The following is a 21,886-nucleotide window of genomic DNA, read 5'->3' as shown; positions in this document are numbered from 1 at the left end:
CTGAATGTTTTAAAAAGTTAGATTTGGTTTGGTACCAGTGGACAGTGCAGCCATGACCAGTTTGAGGATATTCTACCCAAAATCATGATAGATTTAAGAAAAACATATGATATGAATCATATTTACAGAGGCTTACTCACATAACATCAGCCATTACACTTATACAAACTGACCGATACAGAAAAACATTTCAGGAGGTTCCACAGTATCACTGGCTTTAAAAATCACTGCAAGGCTCTAAATGTCTTGGATTTAATAAGGAAGCAGTTCCAAAACAGGAAACAAAGGTAAAATGAGAAAAGGTTTAAATAAAAGATGGCTTTCTGTAGTTTGAAACATCCAGATTATTGTCTGCTATTAAACACTGAGAAAGTAATGTACAAATGGAAGGTGCAGAATGGAGGGCAAAAGGCATGAAATTCTTATTTGCCAGTTGAAAGATTTTTTTTTTTTTTTTTTAATGCATAGTTTGTTTCAATACAGTTTTATCGGTTAAAGTCAACTTTTCAAATTATTTCTGCATTGACTGTTTTTCAATATGAACTTACTATAATATAACACCTGGCACCAGAAACCATATTTTTTATCTCAAATTACTAAAAACTAAATAGTGGTATGCTAAGTGAAAAGTGGTAAGGAGATATCTGGATAGTTTTGGATAGAAAATCCTCAAAGAACTGGCCAGGGCAGCATCCATGATCATAACTGTAGGAAGACTCAAGACGTCAGTGTTGAGCTCATCCCCTAGTTACTCACATTACCACCTCCAGGAACATGCTTCATATTATCTTTGGAGCCACACTTAGACGGAACATCGCTAAAGTCCATCTTCTTATTAGGAATTTGCACCTGGAAGAGTCAAAGGAAGGGCAAGAGGCCGTTATCCTAAGACAGACAAAAGGCAGCGGGACGGCAATGAGGGAGCTGTGCTCATGGTTACACCTAGAGACAGTGAAGTCGCTACGTAGCGGCTGATTACTGGCTGCAATTATGTCACCTAATGTCATTAAAGAGACTGCTGCAGCTTGGGAGAAATTAATAGAAATTTCAAAAAGTCAAAGTTTTTGTTCAGTGATGAGTTTTACATTAAGGACAAAGGTCTCTCGGGGCACACTACTGCTTAGCTGGCTTGGCTGTGTCTCTGCCTATTTTAAATCACTGCATTAATTCCCAAGAAAACCACTTAGCTGAAATTAAAACTCATGCTTCTCCATATTGACCTGCGACCTTATGAACACGAAACCTTGTCCCAGTGGGCTGTTCCATACATTTCTTTACAATGCTACATGAAAAAGTTGAACTAGCAGTAGGCAATGTGGTTACATTCATTAACTATTCAAGGGCCAAGACAAGAAGATGCGGTGCTAGTTACTCACATTGCCACCTCCAGGAATATGCTTGAGATTGACTTTGGAACCACACTTAGACTGGACACTGCTATAGTCCGCCTTCTTATCCAGAATCTGTACCTGGAAGAGTGAGAGGAGAAGCAAGAATGAACATCATCCATGAAACAGCCAGCCTGAGACCACACGTTAACCAAATGTTTTTATTAAATGTGATCACATGTGACAGATTAAAAGTAATTGATTCTGCAGGTTCTTTTATCGCGTTTTTTTTTTTTTTTTAAAGCAACACATCATGTCTGGAGTTGTGTTCATTCAGGTAACAGTATGAATCACTCCAAGGGAGCGGTCTGTGATTCTGAAGGTGCACAAGCAGAGAAGCTGCAAAAAATGACACTCTTACCCGCCCTCCTCCTGGCTGGTGCTTGAGGTTGTCCGTGGAGCCGATTTTAGACCGGACATTCTTCAGGTCCGGCATGGGGACTGCGGACGCAGGGGAGCGGTTCTTCATGGACCCCGGTGACTTGGGCGGGGTGCGAACCACAGCAACCTTCTTCACCTCCTTGTTGGCTCCGACGCCCGGCTGGCCGGGGGTGTGAGCACGGCTGGAGGGTGATCTTGGGGTGCTGGATCCACTGCGGTCAGGGGTCTTGGGGGAATCTACTCAAAAATAAAAAAGTGGCATTTTTGACAACCTGTTTACAGTCCAAGGACTTGTGGTTCTGGAATATTCTACTATGCTGTATTCAGTCCTATATTTGATTGACTGAACAAAGCCTTTCATGAAACAGCTTCAGCATAAAAGATCTATTGTATGAGAAATCTACTTAGGACCAACCAAGGGGTAGATAAAGTGGTTTAACCAACCTGTGTAATCAGTTTAATTTTGACACATATTGCAAAAACAGACTACCAAGTCCAAAAATACACAAACTTCTCAGATTGCTAAACATTTTCCATAGGTCTTGTTCTTCCTCGAACTGCACATTCCCTTAATCTCGCACCTTAAACTTCTACATAGAAAATGTTAATTAGCAATATTAGTTTCAGAAAACTGTCTGAACTCCAAATCACTTCGACTATGTTAATCGTTAAGCGCAGATAAACAACGTTCTTGTTGTTTGGTCCACGTTCCACATTCCAAGGATACAAATCACCATTTTTAGGTCATGACACCATCCTATTCTCATGAGTCAGAAATGCTTAAACTGCCATGAAATATCAAATATCATATTTGTGTGTCTATACCTAACAGCTTCAATGTTCCTCTTGTCAAAGAATAATACTCCAGGGATGGAAGGCCCCAATCCCATTTCTCAAATCTGAACCAACTTCATTCAGTTGCAGGATCTTGCCCATAGTCTTTGTGTGATATTAACCAGTTTGTTTAATTCCCTCAAATGCATTTGGAAAAGGGGGACTTTGCTTAGCTTACAATTGTAAGGCTGGTCAGTTGATGCGTGAGGAAGAGAGAGCTGCCCGGAAACCAAGGAGCTGCCTGCCAGTTCACTGGTGTCACACCACCAGGATCACAACAAAAACTAATTCCTGCCTAAATTAAAGTTCATTGGCAGAACGTTAAAAAAAAAAAAAAAAACAGGCTAAGATTAAGTAACAAGTAAGAAACAACAGGCTTAGTAATACTTTTTACTGTTTCCACTTTATGTAACAATATTTTCATTAGAGCCGCCTGTGAAGAAAAAAAACAAAAATATTGTCTAGTTGAGTTGATTATTAATATAATCGATAGACAAGTAAACTACCGATTAATTTGTTGATTAAATCAAGTAATTATTTATATTAAACATGTACACTGAAATTGGTGTGAGGCAAGAGCCAAACCAGCCACTACAGGGTACTGGACACATTCACACACACAGTCAATTTCAGCACTTCAGTTCACTTAAGATGCATTTTTAGGACAGTGGAAGGAAACTGAAGGATTCCCTGAAAAGCTACGCACACGGGAGGTGAACATGCACAGTCCACACACAAAGCGGCAGTGGGTGGCCGCAGCCTTACCCACTGCGCCACTGTGACGCCTGCAAAATTAGACCTGCATGATGCCAATATTGACATTGCATGTTATGCACACAGAATAGTCAATAAGTTGCACTCATTTATATTCAGTAATAGGAAACAAAACTCAACAAGCTTTGCGATTTTAATGCTGGTTCCTTTTCAACATTATCTAGTATGTAATAATAATAATAATAATAATTAATTTAAGTCTAAAGTTTACTGCTGCTGCTTTTGTACTGTATGAGCTGTGCATGTGCTTTCCAAGCCAAACATCATTCTCATCCTTGCTGTTGGACTCACTCATAGACCCTGAGGCAAGGTTGTGTGAAACTAAATAAACAAGCGAGGAGGAGAAACGAGAACAAGAACTGGCCACAAAAAGACATTCGTCTTCTACTGCATGCAAATGTATTGTATTCCAAGAGACTATATTGAGCAAAGGCATGACAGAGCCAGCTGAGGCAGCACCACCAATAATAAGGTCTATGTGGCTATATTGTTAATTTTCAATGCTTTAATATCACAAACAACTTCAAATATCGCAATGTGATTTTTTTCACAATACTATTCTGCACTACTCAAAACATACAATATGTTCACAAAAAGACTTGTTATATGCTTACTATATACGTACTATTCATATATACTATATGTGTAAGATGATGTGCTTTCGTGACAGGGCTAACCTTCGAAAATCGAAGCTTTTTTATAATCAGGTAATCGAGTTTAAATCGAGTACTCTTGACAACCCTAGTGCAGTTACAGGAAATCTATAAGCCCAGTTTACGCCTACTACTGAACCCAACACCCTCATCAACACCACTGCCCTTCTGTTACATCTGGCATTTAAACCTAGCTATCGAGGCTCACCGTCAGATCCAATACCCATCCTAAGAGGGTACCCATTCCTAGACTAATGTTACCATTATCATCTTTTGTTGCTCCAGATTTTTCTCTCTTCCATCTTGGAAGAAGCGGCATTACACAAAAGCATTTTATATCAAACTACATACAGTACTGTATGTCTGGCCATGACACATTCTAGTAACCAAGCTGCAGGAAAATGGGAACATGTACCAGTCTGAGTCGGGGTCTTGCCAGGAATTTTGGTCCCTGCAGCTTGAGGTTTGGCTCCAGGTTTCCCATCAGCCACCTGTGCAGGGAAAATGCCATTACCGCACAAACAAGGGCCGTTAATCCACGTGCCAGGTAGTCGTAGCATCTCGGCTGCTTCCATTTCAGCTAGGGCTGTTTTAAACTGCCCTCAGGAAGGACGTGGCCAAGGATCCCTCAATCTGCACACATTTTACAATGATCTGAAGGACACCACAAACAAAATCATGTTTTATTTCATCCCAGGAGAGGAAGAATTTGTAGACTGTCATTAAAAAGAAAGAAGGCCTCACAGTATGTGGATCCTATTCTCAGGTTTTTAGATGCGATTCTGGTCGGCCATTTTTTTTTTTTTTTTTAGGAAGGGAAATTGGATTAAGGGTAAGAACATTAGGGACTCCACATCTGAAGATGAATCTTTGGGAGGTCTGAGTAACATACATAATGAAAAACAATGCTAAATAATATACAATGCAAATTTGCAGAAAAGTATATTTTATTGCAGTTTGGGTAATTGCCACATAATGTTCCACAAATCTTATTCATTTCAACTAAATGCAGTTTAATTTCAACACATTTCTTAGTCCTGGCTTTTGGGTTGCCATTTCTACTTTAATTTATAGCCGTCTTATGTTACGACAGTAAGTACTGGATTCATCTAGTTTCTTTACAGCAATGCAAAATTCTTATGTTTTCTGTATGCAAACTCAACCTAACTGAATATTACAAACATTACATTTTACACTGGATTATTCTCAGACACTGCTGGTATTTTTCCCAAAAAGTAAAAGCTCTAAGCCCTGAAAGTCTTGCCAATATGAACACGATGTGGATTAGGCCTGTGTCTAAACTTAAAAGGCAAACATGAAATATTGGGAAGGACAGCATAAAGGGGGGGGGGGGTGTCATATCGTTTGGGTATGCGGTGGGGATGCTTCTCCAGGAGCAGTGGAGGTCAGGCCTACAACATACTAACCTGTGGCCTGGTCCCACTGGCTCCTGCACTGCTGGCTTTAGCGACGGGCCTGCTAGTGGAGGCGGCCAGGGGTTTTTTCGAGGGGCTCGCAGTGACTGAGGAGGGTCTTTTTGGGGTGGAAGTGGGTCTAGATTTGGCAGGTGTGGTTGTGGGGGTCTTTACATAAAAAAGGGGAGGAATCAACATAAACACGAAAAATTCAAAAGCAAATTACAAAAGAAAGACCATGAATGTGAAAATGAACCCACACAAATTACAAATAAATCAATACACAAAAAGATTATATAATAGTATTAGCTTTAAAATAATTGCAAAATGATGCCAAATGAACAAACAAAACCTCATACTATAACTGCAAAAAAAAAAACAAAAAAACACATGAATATGCAAACATACGCAAACAAAAAAAGGGAAACAATCTCAAAAAAGTGTGTTTGTGTGCAGGGCAAAGGCTTAATAGCACACAATTGGTGCAAGATACCACTAAAATGACTTGGTCTGAGCCTGCATCGTACTTCGTAACCCGCCAATTAGCTCTCCAAACTCAACGCAATTCAAGCTGAGGACACACCCACCTAAGCCAGCCCCCTCCGTTTGATGCCGGCACTGACAACTTACCACTTTAAACAGTCAATATTCCTTAAAACACTATCAGGACCGTTCACATCATCAGAACACCACTGCTGCAGTTAAAGCTGCAGTTCATCCTGACTGCCATTCCTAGGTCAGCCACCTACCTTCTTCTCGCTGGTGGCAGCATTCTTCTCAGCATCAGCCTTGGTTTTAGCTGTAAAAATAAAACAAAACACATATACTAGTACTATGGACTCTAGGTCCGGTACCCCCATTTAAAGTAAATATTCAGGGTTTACACTGGTGTCTGTTACAGTACCAAGGGCTCTCTCATGAAGACTTCTTATAAGAAATTCGTAGATTCACAGACCAGACTCCAGTTCTGTAATTCTCTTTCACAGTATTGCATCCATTGGAGATCTTTTAAGTAATATTGGAGTCTCTCTCTCTCTCAATACCACACAATTCTGGATTAAATAGCTGTACATTTTTACTGTACTGCAGGAAAGAATAAAGCAAATAAGCCCTAGTTTGTAGAGTCTGCATTTACATTGTGCGTAGGTTTTTTTTTTTTTTTTTTTAATTTGTGTGATCAGAGGGCTTACTTTGAGGGAAGGAGGAGACTTGAATCAAGAAGACCTGAGCATTTAAAGAAGCTCACCAGCAACATCTAATATTTTGTTTGGAATCAGTTTATAATGTACATCACTTTGGAGGACACAGTGGAGGGTCACTGCAATGTTCGTCCTTCCCGTCAATGCAGTAAGGCGTGGGAAGTAGAGACGTGGCTGCATACTACCGGAAAAGTAACATTTAATCCATTTACCATATGAATAATTTATACACCGGGGATGTTGGGGGAGGCGGGAGACACACCATAATCCAAAGACAGGGCTCTTATAAAGAATATAATACAGACCCCTGTGAGCGTTTGGCACATTTACTCTGTATACTGCGAATAAGGAAACGAATGTCACAGGTTGCTTCAAGTCAAATAATATTGTAGCTATCTACAATCACGGTTATTAAAAAAAACTGAGGTTGAGGCAATCATATACCACTATGCTGGGCACATAGGGGAACATACTACTGAGGAAAAGCCGGTGGTTTTAGTGTGATTTGTTTCAGAGATAGGATTGATTTAATTTTTTTTTTTTTGCTTGATGACTTCTGTAAAAAGGAAAGGTGGAACTTTTCCCTCAAATTAAGAACTCGACCACAGTCCCTATTGGCTGTGGGGGTGGGGGCTTAAAGAAATGGTGTGTTAGAAAGAGGTTGTGCAGCCAGGGTGTGGTTTTCAGCAGGAGGAACGGGGGACTGGGGGCACCGAGACAACAGGAGTCAGGGGAACCCAGACATGCGGTGCGGCATGCAAACTTCACTGCCAACATGGACAAACAGGTAAATCACACAGACAAAACACGGAAACAGACAACACAGAAAGAGACAGACAAAAGTACTCAAAAAAAGAAAGGTAATGGTAACCGCAAGCAGCTTGTTTCCTCACACGATGACGTTTATCTGCAGTGCACGCGCATGGGAAAGTACAGTCACGCGTAACTCTGAAGGTTGCTTTGGGGGAGGGGGGAAAAAAAAGAAAACAGGATTGGGGGCTGGGAGAGAACTGGTGAACAGAGCTGAAAACAGACCTTTGGTTTGAGGGACTGGAACATTTGATTTTCTGTCTATGGAAGCATCTTTCTGGGGGGGTTTCTGAGATTTGGAGTAAGACACAGGAGGGGCAACAATCTTGGACAGAGGTTTCTGCTGGGTCTTCTCAGGGGGGGATATAGCTCCCTGATCCTGGTATGACAAGACATCTTCGCTGCCTGCAGACTCATCTGTGGCTTTCACAGCTGCTTTGAGATCTTCATCCAATGTCTCCAGGTATTCATCTGCCTTTGAAGGAGCCACATTTGCTAATTCAGAAAAGCTCTCGGTGTCTCCAGGGTCTTTCTGGGCCTCGCTTGCCACAGGACTGTCAGGCTGTCGCTCAGGACTCAGAGATGCTTGACTTGCCCCCTTGGGTACCACAATAGGGGAGGTGGGAGACCAAGGGTCGGCAAGGCATGGCTCCGGGCTTCTGCTTCCGGACAGCGACTCATCAGGGCCGCTCAGTTCCCCACTGAGCCCATCCTGGCCAGTTGGGCATTGAGGTTCGGTGTAATCGAAAGATAGTACACGATTCTTGCCTTCAGGGAACGGAGAGAGGTTAGTAGCAGGGTGTCCATCTTTGTCGTCCATGCAACCCACTCCCAAGGATGAGAGATCCGCTACCACAACACTGCGGACCAGCGACACCCCTGACTCACTTTGCACCTGGCCAGGGCTCTGGGAAATTCTGTCCGAGTCTTCTGACTGCCTCCTATATGCATCTGAGGAGAATTCCCTTGGAGAAAATGGCACAGACCCATTCATTCCCACATGTTTCAGGTCCCCAGGGCTTGTAAGGGAGGCACGGGCTTGCTCCGAGTCACTCCCATCCTTGACGAAAGTGCAGCTGCCAATCGGTGCGGTTCCTGCGAGGTTCAGGCTCATTCCTGGGAACTCCTCTAATGTTTGGGAAGCAGAATAATAGTGACATCCATAGGATAACAGTGGGTTAGCATCACCTCTGTCCCACTCCTCATTTTAAACGCAAGGGGGGCAAAAGCAAGAACCCACCAGCCCTTTGTCGAAGGCGTCGGTATAATTTCAGAGCAAGAGAAATGTCTTTTACAAGTTTGCAAAAAATCTGAGCTGAAGGCTCCATTTACAGGAAGCGTAGCAGCCGGTTTGATGTGCTCCTTGTAAACCTTGTGTTTTGTAGAAACCAGCATAATTGCTTCCACAACAAAAATAAGGGTTTGCATTTATAAATGCAGCCTGCAGCTCAGAAAAAAGTGCACAAAATAAAAATATAAATAAAGGCCAGAACAAAAGCACATTTAAACCACTTATTATACACAGGGATTGCAGTCAGTAACCCTCCCTGACTGGCCTTGGATGCTCTACAACGTCACTTTGATTTACTATTAACCACAATGCCCAATGCTATGCCCTTTGTTAATTATGTGTCAAGCTGAAAAATCTAATTCGGCTGGCTCAGATGTTTAACACATTTACTGTCTTCTGCAAAATGGGTCAATATGTCCTCATAAGTGCAGTCTCATTGCTCTCAGTGTTTCTGCAGACTGAACCGTGACTTGCAAATCTGTCTAGACTAACTGCACTCCAAACGTGCAGACCAAGCTCATGTGGGTGCGCTAATCACGTCATACCTTGATCAGCCACTACAGCAGGGGCAGCGATGGCTGCATTTCCGGCGCCTTCCTCCTCTGAGGTGGGGGTAAGTGGGGGGAGAGACCTTGGGATCAGCACTCTGGATTCGGAACCCCCCCACCTATCTGCACAATGCAGAGCACGCGGCTTTGGAGACATGCACATAAACAGCAGCATTTTTAGCTACAGCTTGAAGCCTGGTACCCCCAGTGACTGGCAGGAAGAGCTCTGTGGAAGAATTTGAGCTCCTGGATCATCATTACATGGCTTCCCCAAATGGTCAAAATACCCAGCGTAACAGAAAAGTTGCAGGAACTCCTCCATGCCAGTGTTTCAGCGCCTTTAATTTCAAAGCACAGAAATGAATAGGTGATATAACTAAAGGGGAACCACAGTGCGTTTCGACAAACAGGAAAAGCTCTTTTGGTGAAGGGCCGTTCGCACGGGTAAGTGCAGAGGCTTATCGACTAATAACAGTAATTACAGGACTAATGAAAGGATCACCGTGTCTCTTAAGTGCTCTCACTCAAGCGGAAACATTAACCATCCCAAGGTCTTTTAACAGAATGTAATTGATTTGTGGAAAATGTGCAAATCCTGGCATGCAGGGCAGCTGCGGCAGATTTGCTGCAGAAGGTGCTGATGTCACACAAGCATCTGATCCTCTAAACATCAATCATTAAAAAAAAAAAAAAAAACAACACCCTTCAGGTGTCTCTACGGAGAATACCATTAAGGGAGGTGTGGCACTGGTTGAATATAGGGTTGTACAGTTATAGGGTGTGATATATATATATAAAGCAATGTTGGGACTTAACCGCTAAACCAGGACTTCCTGACACTCAGCACCACAGAAAAGTGCTCTACCCAAATGCCAAAAAACACAGAGGACGCCCAAACTGGCAGAACAGTAAATTAACATACCCCCCCCCCCCAATACAACAATTATAATTTAAAAAAAGTGCGCAACTAATATGATTTGATTTTAAAAACAAGACATGAACTTTAAAATGCATTGGCTACATGAATAACAGTCATTGTGTTGTTATCCTTAAATGTGCGTTTGTCTTTGCCACTGAGTAATCTACTTGTTCCAGGGTTTCAGTGGTTTGGTACAAAGTCATTCATGCACTGCAGAGCCTCAGTTTAACCTGAATGCCTTCCCACATACAGCCATGTAAAGCTTAAGGGAAAAAAACAATGTGATTATTCATGGCTAAATAAGGGGGAGAGCGAGGCTCTCAAAGACTCCACTTTCCTCGTTCCTCTGAATCATCATTATCTGGGGCCTCAAGCTTCATTCTTACTATTCCAATATCTTTTATGCCAGTGCTGAAAGCGGGGGCAGCAATCACAGCACGAGCAAAATAAATACAGAGGCTGAGAACCAGGAGGAGAAGATGAAATACTGGCTAGGCATGATGATATGCATAAGGTATGTACATCTGTATTGTAATTTCACATTTTCTAACTGTACGTCAACACTTATGGAATAACCAGCACCTGTGTGATGGGCAATCACATTTTCCTGGCCAAGCAACACTCAACTGCATTAAAAAAAAAACTAAACAATGATTGAATGAAACAGCAGCTGATTTCTTTCCTGTGATCTGCTTCATTGGTGGAATTATTTGCTTTTGAGGCATGAGTTGTTTTGGGTCAGTTACCAGCTTTTGCAGCCAAACAACAGGGTTGTGCTATATGCATGAACTGCTTTGAGAAATAGTCTTATAATCTTGAAATAGTCATACTTTTATAGTCTTCAGAATGTTAAGTTTATTTCATAAAATGTGCCAAAGCAATCAAGAAAAACTAATATATAATGGCATATGCGCCAGTGGGGGGGAAGGTCATGTGAAATAACTAAATACGACAGAAGCTCAAAAACAAAAGCCAAAGACCATGTTAACTTGTACACTTGAACTTCACTGCTCGATTAAACACTGTCTTCTCCAAGAAGGACTGATTTAAAAAAAGAAAAACAAAGCATGCTGTAATCCCCAGAAAACTTTGTTTTCATATAACTGAAGTTGAGCAACAAGATTAAACAAAGATTAAATCTGTGTTTGGAAGATCAAAGCTTTTAAGCGGCAAAATAAGCATTAAAGATTTATGATTGCAAATATAATACAGTTAATGCAATTAGAGGTCGACCGATCGATTGCCAAAAAAAAAAGCAGATTTTAAGCATATTATTGCAGTCATCTTCAGCCGATTAATCAAATTACATGGCCGATATAGTGATGGCTGCACTTGGCTACGTGTGACTGACTCATTTTGTCAGTATTGTAGTGTGGTTTATCAGCACCTACAGTAGTGAATCTGCGTGACAACCAAAGGTAAGAGTTAGAAATTCCTACCAGTTACATCAGTTTCAATTGATGATTTTTTAACTTTTGTCAGAAATTGAATCCAGAAATGGATTAAGTATTACTTTTAAAATGCTGCACGCGCCTTGTTTAAATCATGATTAATATTTAGAGTCGTAATTATTTTTGTATGTTATTAATAACTAAAGTTAAGCAGCGTGTTACTCATTTGTTATTTTTCTACTTTAAAAAAGTAAATAAAATTTAATTGGGAAAAAGGAAAAAAAAAAATAAAAAATTGGTCATTGCATCGCCCCAAAAAATAATAATAATCGGCATCAGCCACTTAAAAACCTATATCGGTCAACCTCTAAACAGAATATTGCAATAAATTAAAAAAGAGCAGCGTAAGCAGAAAGAGGAAAGCTTTTAAGCACGCCAGCAGGTACTAAAGGCTGTTGCGTGATAAGGGGCGTACCCAGTTGCACCTCCTCACCAGAGGGGGCACTCTCGGGCTCAGCAAGCTGAGACACCGCTTCTTCTGCTGCCTCCTCTTCTGAGGGCTCCTGGGACTCTACTATGGAAGAAGGACGTTTGCAGTGTTAGAGGAGAATTTCAGCAGATGTTATGTAGAGACCTGTAGGCATAAATGGTTCATGAAACTAATCCAAAGGTAGGTTCCACATGTGCACTGTATGGTCTACACCCTGAAAGAGGTTTTAAGGCCTCCAAAGTGAGTTAATTATTATGAGGGATTAAAATAAATATATTTTAAGCAACTGTATAATCATCCCACATAAACACTTTATTTCACTTAATGTTTGAGTATCATGTGGTTTGTAGAGCCTTGGTCACCAAAGTTACAGAGCTGCTTATTGTTAGCTGTTTAACCTCCATGTCAAAACATTAAGCTGCAGAACAAGCAAATAGATCTACATCATATGTGAACTGAATACCAGCGCGCTGACCCAGTCCATAGATTACATAGAAAGGCTTCCTTAAAAGTTCATACAAAACCACCTAACAGGTCTGTATTACTTAAGTTTTGCACAAATATAGTGACTGTAAATAGCACATCCAGCAAATCTCTGCTTTTCATTGAACTTGTTGTACGTGCCCTTCTTTACTTCTGTGTTCCATCATAGGTTAACACAAAAAAACATCTGTAAACACAACAAGGGCCCAGGCAGGGCATGCTGAAAGCTATTGGACTCATCTTTGGCTAAATGCACAACTAAATATTTGCAGCTTCACTCCTTATTTAGCAAGAATTCAGAGTTATCAATTTATGCTGGCAGCTACGAACTACGAACTACGGAACTCACTAGCTGAGTAGGGAACGGTAGATTATGTGCTACAACTTTATCACCAGGGCACTTGCACCTTACACCTCTTGTAACGCACCAGTACGTGCGAAAGCTTGTGAACACAGCCAGCATGTCGTCATAACATATAGTGGCAGCCACATCCACGAGGAGATGAATGTGGACGACCACAGAGCTACGGGCATAACCGTAATGAAATGCTCAAATCGGCACAGCAAAGTGCCAAAGAAGGTACAGTTAACGCAAATATCAGTCTCGATTCAGAAACTGCCAGGGTATCATTAGTCCTGTGGTACCGAGATCACAAAGCATCACACATTATATGGAATACAAGTTCAATATTAAGTGCAATATGGTCAAAAAAGATTTCAGAGGACATCTGTAAAAGAGCTGTTGAAGCTCACATTGTATCGGGTCACAAAACCATTTACAAAGACACAGGCTTCCATCAGTCCACAGTCAAGAAGTACGGAAGAAAGACGGGACTATTGCTACTCTCATTAGGAGTGGGCAGCCTACCAAGACTGCAATGGCATGCAGGAGATTCCTCAGACAAACGACAAAAAACCCTAGGATGACAGAACCCATGGGCATCCACTGGACTTGATAGCATCTTTGTTTATGAAAGTACTGCTGAAAGACGCTGAACACTAAACAAAAGTGGTGAGCGTGGGAGGTCACTACAGAGAAAATATACATATATATTTTATATATTATATTTTATATTATATATATTGTCATGCTGAATAATAGAATTTCTTCTGAGATTTAAGTCGCAGACTGGCAGCCTGTCATTCTGCTATATATATATATATATATACACACACACACACACACACAAACGTCGTCTATAGCAGAATGACAGGCTGCCAGTCTGCGACTTAAATCTCAGAAGAAATTCTATTATTCAACATGACAATGATCAAAAACACAAAGCAGCTGAAACAGAAGAAACTGCATTTTACAATGGCCAAGCCGGAGTCCTGTCCTCAATCCCATTTAAACACTGCGGTTTGATCTCGAGCAGTAACAGTGAGCCATCCCAAAAGAATACTTGAACTGGAGTAGTTTTACATAAACAGAATCCCTCCTACCTAGAGATTCAGAATGTATCAGCCAATGTATCAGTATTGGCTGACACAGCAATAAATCAACATCAACCGATGTTCAAAAATAGGCTATTTACCGTTAGTCCGTTGAAATGGTGGCCCATGATGTTTGAGCATGATATGTAATCCACGCCCACTTACTAAACATTTAGAAATGTCGGCTGTGTGGAATTATTTTAATGTTTGCGAAAGCATTAGAAATGCATTTAGCAAACACTGCTCTGCGCAAACTTCATAAGGAGAATTGACTATAAAAATTTCAGCACAACAAATCTGGTTGCCCACCTCAAGGTGAGACAGTCAACTGTACGATGAGTTAGTAAAAAACAAATCCATTCCACTCAGGAAGGCTGCAGTACTGCTAAATGTCATGCAAGTGTTTGATAGCAAAACAAAATTCAGCAATGAGAGCACAAAATCAAAAGATATTACTCTGAAAATGATGGAGTGTATCACACTCAAAGATTAGCCTCTCTGTAGGACACTGGCTTTCAGCGATTGATGAAAGTATTTGTAGTAGTTACTAAATCAACAGCGCAACAATGCTATGTCACATATTTTTCAATTTTGTTTTTAAGTACTACATATTTCAAATAACTATTTATAATAGTGATAGTAACTGAAAGCAGTTAATGTTATAAATATACAAGATGTATAGCTTTATAAAATATAGTACTTTGGGATAATTTGTTGTTGTATCCCAGAGTGAGTATTTTTTTAACACTCTGATTTGTCATATTTTTGGAATTATTTATCGATCTGTTTGCTTGTGTGGAGTGTCCCTTTAAATTTATTTAAGCGGAATCCCCGCCCCCAAACAATTGGCATTGGTTTTTAAAATAACTGGCTACAGAATTCCCTATTGCTACCCCACTACTCCTAACTACTGTGTAGCTCTGTTCATCAGCTGCAGAAAGTGGTTGAGGTCATTGCCAATAATGGAGGTTCTAGTAGCAACTAAATAAATGGGCTCACATGCTTTTCCAATAAATAACATTGTTTGTTTAAATTTTCGTCAATGTGTGTGTAAATTTTAAGACTGTCTTCATTATTACGACCTACATAAAGATCAGATTATGTTTTAGGAGCCGTTCTTTCAGTAATCCATGTAAAAATGTACAGGGGTTTTCAGCACAACTGTATAAAGTATATTATAAATTTAATATTTAAAATAAAAGCATTCTGCTTTCACGTATAGGGGTGGGAAGTTGAACAGCAGAAAATGGTAAAAGAACACAGATCTATAAAAGTGAGACTAACCAAAAACCTGAAACAAGTCTGCATGAAGCCACAATCTGATTACTCGATCTGGTATGTTTTCTTTGAAAGTAACACACTGTCACCTGACAAACCTGCAGCACAGAGAGACCGGACATGACAAATGAGTTCATATTTAGCGACGATGACGAGGCAGCACCACTAATAACTCTCAGACACCCCTCTTCAGCAATTCGTAGCTAGGGTTGTGCAGAGGGACAGTTACACTCTTAAAGGTGTATGTTGGTCAAGTTGGATCGCAGGAGAAAGAATCGGTTCAGTCAACAAGAAGAGCTGAACTGCAACCCCTTGGGGGCATTTGCAGGTAATGTACAAACACAAGGCTGCCCTAACCTGCCATGCTGGTGTTCTGAGGTCAGCACATGATTGTCTTTGTTTGAGAAGCCATAAAGAAAACTCCTCAGGAACCAAGCAGCACTTATGCCCCAATTAATGCAGGTTGGTTACACCCTTTGCCCTTCTGCTGTTAAAATACGAGAGAGAAAAAAATACATGAATTATGCTCACAGAACCTGCGGTTACACAGCATTCACAGGGGTTTGAATTAACATGACCATCTCCGATGGAAGCTGAGAGCTGAACACACTACACATGCTAAGTTAACACAGGCCTCTTCCAGGACATTCAACGAATAACATCCCCTTGTCCTTGAAACACATGTGTGCAAAAGGCTTGGCTGCCAGTAAGGCGCAATGTGAAAGGCCAATTGTTAGCCGGGTGAGACGGCACTGTCTGGTAACACTGGATGTCAGCAGAGGGGAGGGAGAGAAGGGACTGTCCCAGATGCCGGGATTACAGAAAGTGCAGCTGCAACGGCGAGCTGGAGGCCAGGCAGGCGTGTTTTATAAGATAAACAGTGAAAACCAGGGGGACAGGACAGTCCTTGGATACTGTCTGAAGAATCACAGTCAATTATGGCAGATACACGATAACATCACTAATACGATCACATGATACGTCTGATACATTAACACAAAACACATAACACAGGAAGTGAGAAATGACCACAACATGAGACAATGTTGTTTTATTTCCCACTTACTAAAATGCAAAGATTAAGACAGATCCGGCTGTTTAAGCGGATTGTTGATATTTTATTCCACTTTACACTTAGAGGAAACTGATGCTAACAGATGAGGATAACGAGTTCATGGAAATGCTAGGAACAAAACACATCATTGTGGGCAACTCACAGTCCTACGATCCGAATAACCACACCCACAGCCTGGTGCTCATCATTGTTCCATCATTAGTTTCACAGCACCTATGATGGTTAGCTTCAGAACTATGGAATTAATCAGTCGTGGATTTATGCACCTTAGATGTGTGTGTTGTATATTTATACCATGGATGCCAAAGTATCTATGGCGACCACTGACCTTTCACTGCAGACACCCCATTCTCTTTGACATCCTTGCCCCCCTGGTGAGCATCTTTAATGGTCATGTCAGCCATGGCAGCGGCCACGGTATCCCCAGAGTTGTAGTGCAGGGTTGCGTTGCTGGGGTCGGAGTTCATGAAGTCCTGCTGCTGATCCATCGTGAGACGAGTTCAGGCTGCAAGGAGCCAAAGAAATGTGCGCATGAAAATGCAGTGTGGGACTAAGGCAGCCAACAATCAACAAAGATTTTGCAAACAATCACGGCATACATTTATATACAGCTCTGTGCTTTACACATTTCTTGATCATCTGCAAGAGCTCTGGTGAGACAAGCCAAAAGAAGCCGAGGTGAACATATTATATGTGATCCAGAGCCAACAGTCTTAACTAAAAATAGTAATAAAAAGAGAGCTTCTGGTTAATAAATGGTCACTTCCGTTCTCTTTCATTGCATAACTGAAATCAAGAAGGCATTTCTAATACTCATTCCAGGAAGTTCTATTAAAACAAGCCTTTTCTGAACAAACCAGAGCAAAAACCTCGGTGGTTCCAGAGCAACCATCACCCAGGTGCTGGTTTTAGGGGTTTGTAACGGCACAATCCAATTAATGATCGCGGGTTTCCTGAGGCCGCCTGCCAAACAGAGCCGTTCAAGAAGAACTACTTCCTTCTACTGCAACAGCTGCGTCCTGTTTTTTTTCCCTTTTATTTTACTCCATAAAAAGTGACTTACGGATTCAAGCTCGACGCAATTCACACGGCGTGCCGCTGTGTGTTTCTTTAAAGTACTCCGGAGCGTGCGTGCATTTTGGCGCCGAAACACTGCCCCCCCCCTCTTCATGCATGGTGCTTCCTGTTGCTATAATGGGTCGGGAGGGGGAGCTAACCACGCTTTCATTTTTTAAACAAGGCGCGTAACCATTTCAGGTTTCCGCCAGTGACCTGCTGCATGGCACTGTCAGACACAGTAGTGTTTTCTGTCGGTTTTGCCTTCAGTTGTGTTGCAGAAAAACCCACAGAAACGTCCGGCAAAGAGCCTCACACACGCACTAGGAGATCCAAAAGTCAAAGCTAGTTTTCCCCTTGCCCAAAGTCCAAATTTAGACAACCAATAACTCAAAGGGCACAAAATTTGGTAAAACTTCTGCTGCCAGTAAGGATTAAGGTAAAATCCTCAAAGAGATTCCATAAAATAACATTCTCTTAAACTGCTCACTGTATTGGTAAAGCTGTGCTGTGTGGATTCTGCATGCCCGTTTAAAAACGCCTTCAGGATGCAAGCGAGAAGTGCCATGAAGCGACACCCAGACGCTGCAGGTGACTTCTCTACGCTCATGTTCAGATGATCCCCTCAAAGGAAGCACAGAAGGGCAGCTCAGCCCTCCAGGATGTTAGCTGCTAATCATTAGCTAACATTTAAACGAGCCTTACTTTAAAAGTCGCTGCACAACCAGAATAGGTACAGAGGAGGTTTTGAAAGTCTTCAGTTTAAACAAACAAACTGAGCACCGTCTAGCCATCGGGGTGGAACGTCTGAGAGCCACACAAAGCCGATTAGACCACCGATTAAACCAAAGCTATTCAACTGAAGCCGTCACATTAGTGCCATTTTAGTCCAGATCTGTTTAACAGGTTAGCAGAGGCCTGGGTCCGCTCTCACCTGCTTCTCCCGTAGTCACAGGCCATGCAACCGTGCAGGCGGTGCTAACAGGAAAACCCCTTAACAGCTCTCAGTTCTAACAACAGAAATTCACCTGAGTCATAAGGTTCCTGCATAAAATTTTGACACAATGGTACGATTTACTTTTTGGATAAATTCACATTCACAGGTATAAGAAGCGGATTCCTGTACTTGCCAGCATCCCTCCACCTTTATCATAAGATAATGTGAAATGCACCAAAGCAAAACTGGAAAATTGCTCTGTGCTCCCCCAAATTCCCTCTCTCATTCCAGGTCTGATTTACTGCATACTGTCGAAGAGTGTGAAAGGAAACCATAGAGGATCGTCAATATTTAGACTTTGTCCGCCCTGAGAGCCTGGCCAACACTGGCCACTAAACCACAGAGCTACAACCAACCAGAGCAAGACTGAGCAGAAACCGCGCCTCCGCATGAATATTCATTAACATGAAATTGGTTGGAGCCTCATGAGAAATCAACGCATGTCTATTTCCCGTTCCTGAAAAGAGAAGGAAAAAAGGGCACATCTTATGGCAGCCTGATGCACATGCTCACACGCTCAGGCTCACGCCCCCATAGCAACCGTGAGCTGAGCGCTGCGATGCTGCAGACCGCAGGAACAGGGAGATCAGGCTGACCCTGCCATCCCCACCCTGATCTTCCCTGCCAGCTCTGGGGGCTGAGCAAAAATGCAGGACCTATGCACTCAGTGGATTCACAGTAACACTGCCCATGCCCCACTGGACACAAAGAGCACAAACAGTGTCAAAAATAAATAAACAAATAAGAGCAGGCAGGCAGTTATTGTTTTCAGCAGCATACTTGACAGCAGTTGTCTTCTACTAGCACCCTTACCTGTAATAAATTCTTTGTGCTGAAAGGCTTATGATTTTTTTTTTTTTTTAATGGCACAGCTCTAGGTGGACAAACAGCGTCACACTGTCAGGTTGGCTCTTCCTGCTCCCGTGTTCCAACTCACCAACGATTTCCTCATATAACCCTGGGGAGAAAGGCTTTGTTTGTGAGGCTGGGACAATTTTAGCCACAGAAGCAGAGCAGAGATGACTGCAGCCTGTCCAGATCTTCACTGCAGAACAGCTCTGATGGCTGATATTATTAAAACCCATCTATACAAGCCCAGTCATAACAATCTAAGCCAAAAGATGCAAAATGATCTTGCCAGACGTCCTGTGTGCTTTGCATTACATCGCAGCCTTTAAATTTTAACCCCCCACGTGTTTCAGAACAAAACCAGGCTTTGAGCCTTTTTAGAAAAGCAAAACTATCCCAGCCTCTGCTTGTACAGCAGCAGCTGAAACAGACCAAAGCTAACAAGCAGAGCCAGAGGGGACAACAGCACTGCACCATCACAGTTGCCAGGGAGAGGCTGAGAGAGAGAGCAAGCGAGGGGGAGCGATCAGGAACAAAGAAGAGCAAACCAACAGATGGATCAATGGGCTCTCCCATCAAAACCCCTTCCTCACTAACGGCAAGTAGCACGAACACACTGCTAAAGAGGGCAGAAATATCACACGTCGGCCTCTTCAGAAAGGCATTCATTCATTTCGAGGGGCTTAAACGGCACTAGGGGATGGCAGCACAATGCAGATCGCGTGCGATGCTAACACTACCGGTCACTAATCATTAGCGGTGGCTATGCTCACTAATTGTTAACGGGACAGGACCTGGAACACGGGTATGAGGTCACCCGCCAAGCAGGGGAGGTAGAGTCCGACCTCTACGGCAGGAAGGCCAAGTGAAAAGGGCAGCGCATGAAATTCCTCGCCCTTGGTGCGCGTAGGGAGAATGAGCTCTTGGCAAACAAACTGCTGCCTTCGAGAGAAAATCCACAGAATGGTGGGGGGTGGGAGTGAGTGAGGAGGAGAACATGGAGAATGAGGAACATGGTAAAGAAATGTATTTAACACAATGTGGAAGCACAGACACAGGGACGCAGCACCATCTGCCTCCATGTCAGCACATTGCCAGCAGCCAACCACAGTAATGTTACATCCATGTTAATGTGAGCACATGGTCCAGCATCCCATCCAATTAAAAAAAATAATCTGATGTAAAATTGAATTTTAAAATTCTCCCTTCTCTGCTTACCAAAATTAAACTGTCATATCCCGCTACTCTGCAACACACATCATGCTTGTAATCCACGAATCACATTTGATGTCATTTTTCACCATAAACCAGGCAAACCATGCGAGCAGGCAGACTTTCAGAACAGCTTTATGTGATCAGCGGAATGTAGAGAAGCTGTTTTACTGAGAATTCACAATGCAGGAATGAGTGCAGCTTGTGTGTAGTTCAGACACCGAAGGCAACCCACATGGTATAACACCAATACAATTTCTCATTTTGTCAAAAAAAAAAAAAACATCTGTTCTGTTCAACTGTGCCTAACTGGGTACTGCTCAGAAGCCATGGAAATGGGTGGGGTTCTGACTCATGGTTTATTTTGATTGGGTGAGGGAGGCCCCACACAGGAGCGGGCCTGGACCGGCTGTGGTTCATAGCACTGTGGAACTACAAGCAGCCCGAAACAGCTGCCAGCCAGTGCATGTGTGACGTAACTCCCCCCTGCCCACCTCCACTGCATGAGACAGCAGGGCTCAGTGCAGGGAGAGGGCCCCTCGTGTTAGATGACCGCTCCTTTACCTCCCAGGGGCTCAGGTTACACATAGCCCTATTTCACTACAAGTAAAAGCCCAACTTAACTAGAATAATCACAGTTTACCACGGAGCTCTAACCATGGATGCTTGGATTCCCATTACCCTTTAAAAACTCAGCACTCATAAAAACTGGCCATCAGGAGGAATAAAGAAATAAAATAATACAAATTATATATAAAAAAAAAACAGCATTTCAGTGTGGGAAGCAATAAACTGATAGGGCTGGCATACATGGACACAGGAAGACAGGAGCAGTCAGTGAAAGCCATCAAGTGGAACAGCGAATGAAGAGTGTAGGCCAGCAGAAGAGCCAGTCAGCTGGCTTCTCCACATGATGCAAGCTCAGATCTGTTCAGCTGCATTTGAGCCCCTCTTATCAATATGTCAATTCTCTATGCAATGATCAATGTATGCCCAGCGGACACAGCCGAGGGTGCATCTACCTACAAAAAGCTTTCCACAGTGAGTCCTCTTTAATAAACAGAGGCATCTAAGCATCTTAACATGACTCAACAATACATAATTTATACACTATTGATATAGGTGATAGAACATCCATGAAGAGTTCTCAATGCTCTGACAGAATGTTTTATTAATGTTGAAGGTTCTCATAATACCACTAATTCATATGTCACAATCAATTCTGAACTTCAATATCATGTGTAAGCACTGAGTTTTTTTGACAGTCCGTCTCCCATTAAAGATAAGGGATTAAGAAAGAGCTGTAAGAATAACCCCAAAATGGGACCCTTTAAAGCAGCTTCCACCTAAGGCCAATTTCAGAGCACCCATCCAGCCTGTACAACCCCCAGGATGTCAACACTGTTAAA

General features: G+C 42.2%; 1 protein-coding gene across 14 annotated transcripts in view; it reads right to left on the bottom strand.

Moving 5' to 3' along the window:
• LOC125742962 (microtubule-associated protein tau-like) overlaps positions 1-21,886 on the bottom strand; it is a 46,514-nt gene that overhangs the window by 10,297 nt on the left and 14,331 nt on the right. Inside the window, exons 3-13 of one of the 14 annotated variants that reach the window (XM_049015482.1) lie at positions 16,692-16,868; positions 12,079-12,177; positions 9,291-9,416; positions 8,343-8,582; positions 7,680-8,222; positions 6,195-6,244; positions 5,458-5,613; positions 4,446-4,521; positions 1,750-2,006; positions 1,377-1,469; positions 757-849 (exon numbers count right to left, since the gene is read on the bottom strand). In XM_049015482.1, the coding sequence (XP_048871439.1) occupies positions 757-849; positions 1,377-1,469; positions 1,750-2,006; positions 4,446-4,521; positions 5,458-5,613; positions 6,195-6,244; positions 7,680-8,222; positions 8,343-8,582; positions 9,291-9,416; positions 12,079-12,177; positions 16,692-16,851 (1,893 nt within the window). In that variant the 5' untranslated portion in view covers positions 16,852-16,868. Of the gene's footprint in view, positions 1-756; positions 850-1,376; positions 1,470-1,749; positions 2,007-4,445; positions 4,522-5,457; positions 5,614-6,194; positions 6,245-7,679; positions 8,583-9,290; positions 9,417-12,078; positions 12,178-16,691; positions 16,869-21,886 lie in introns of all 14 variants that reach the window. The other 13 variants (XM_049015477.1, XM_049015479.1, XM_049015478.1 and 10 more) reach the window with 13 other exon arrangements.

This window comes from Brienomyrus brachyistius, chromosome 5, assembly GCF_023856365.1.
Source record: "Brienomyrus brachyistius isolate T26 chromosome 5, BBRACH_0.4, whole genome shotgun sequence".
In the NCBI taxonomy this organism is placed as follows: domain Eukaryota; kingdom Metazoa; phylum Chordata; class Actinopteri; order Osteoglossiformes; family Mormyridae; genus Brienomyrus; species Brienomyrus brachyistius.
This window is presented reverse-complemented; position numbering and strand designations above follow the sequence as displayed.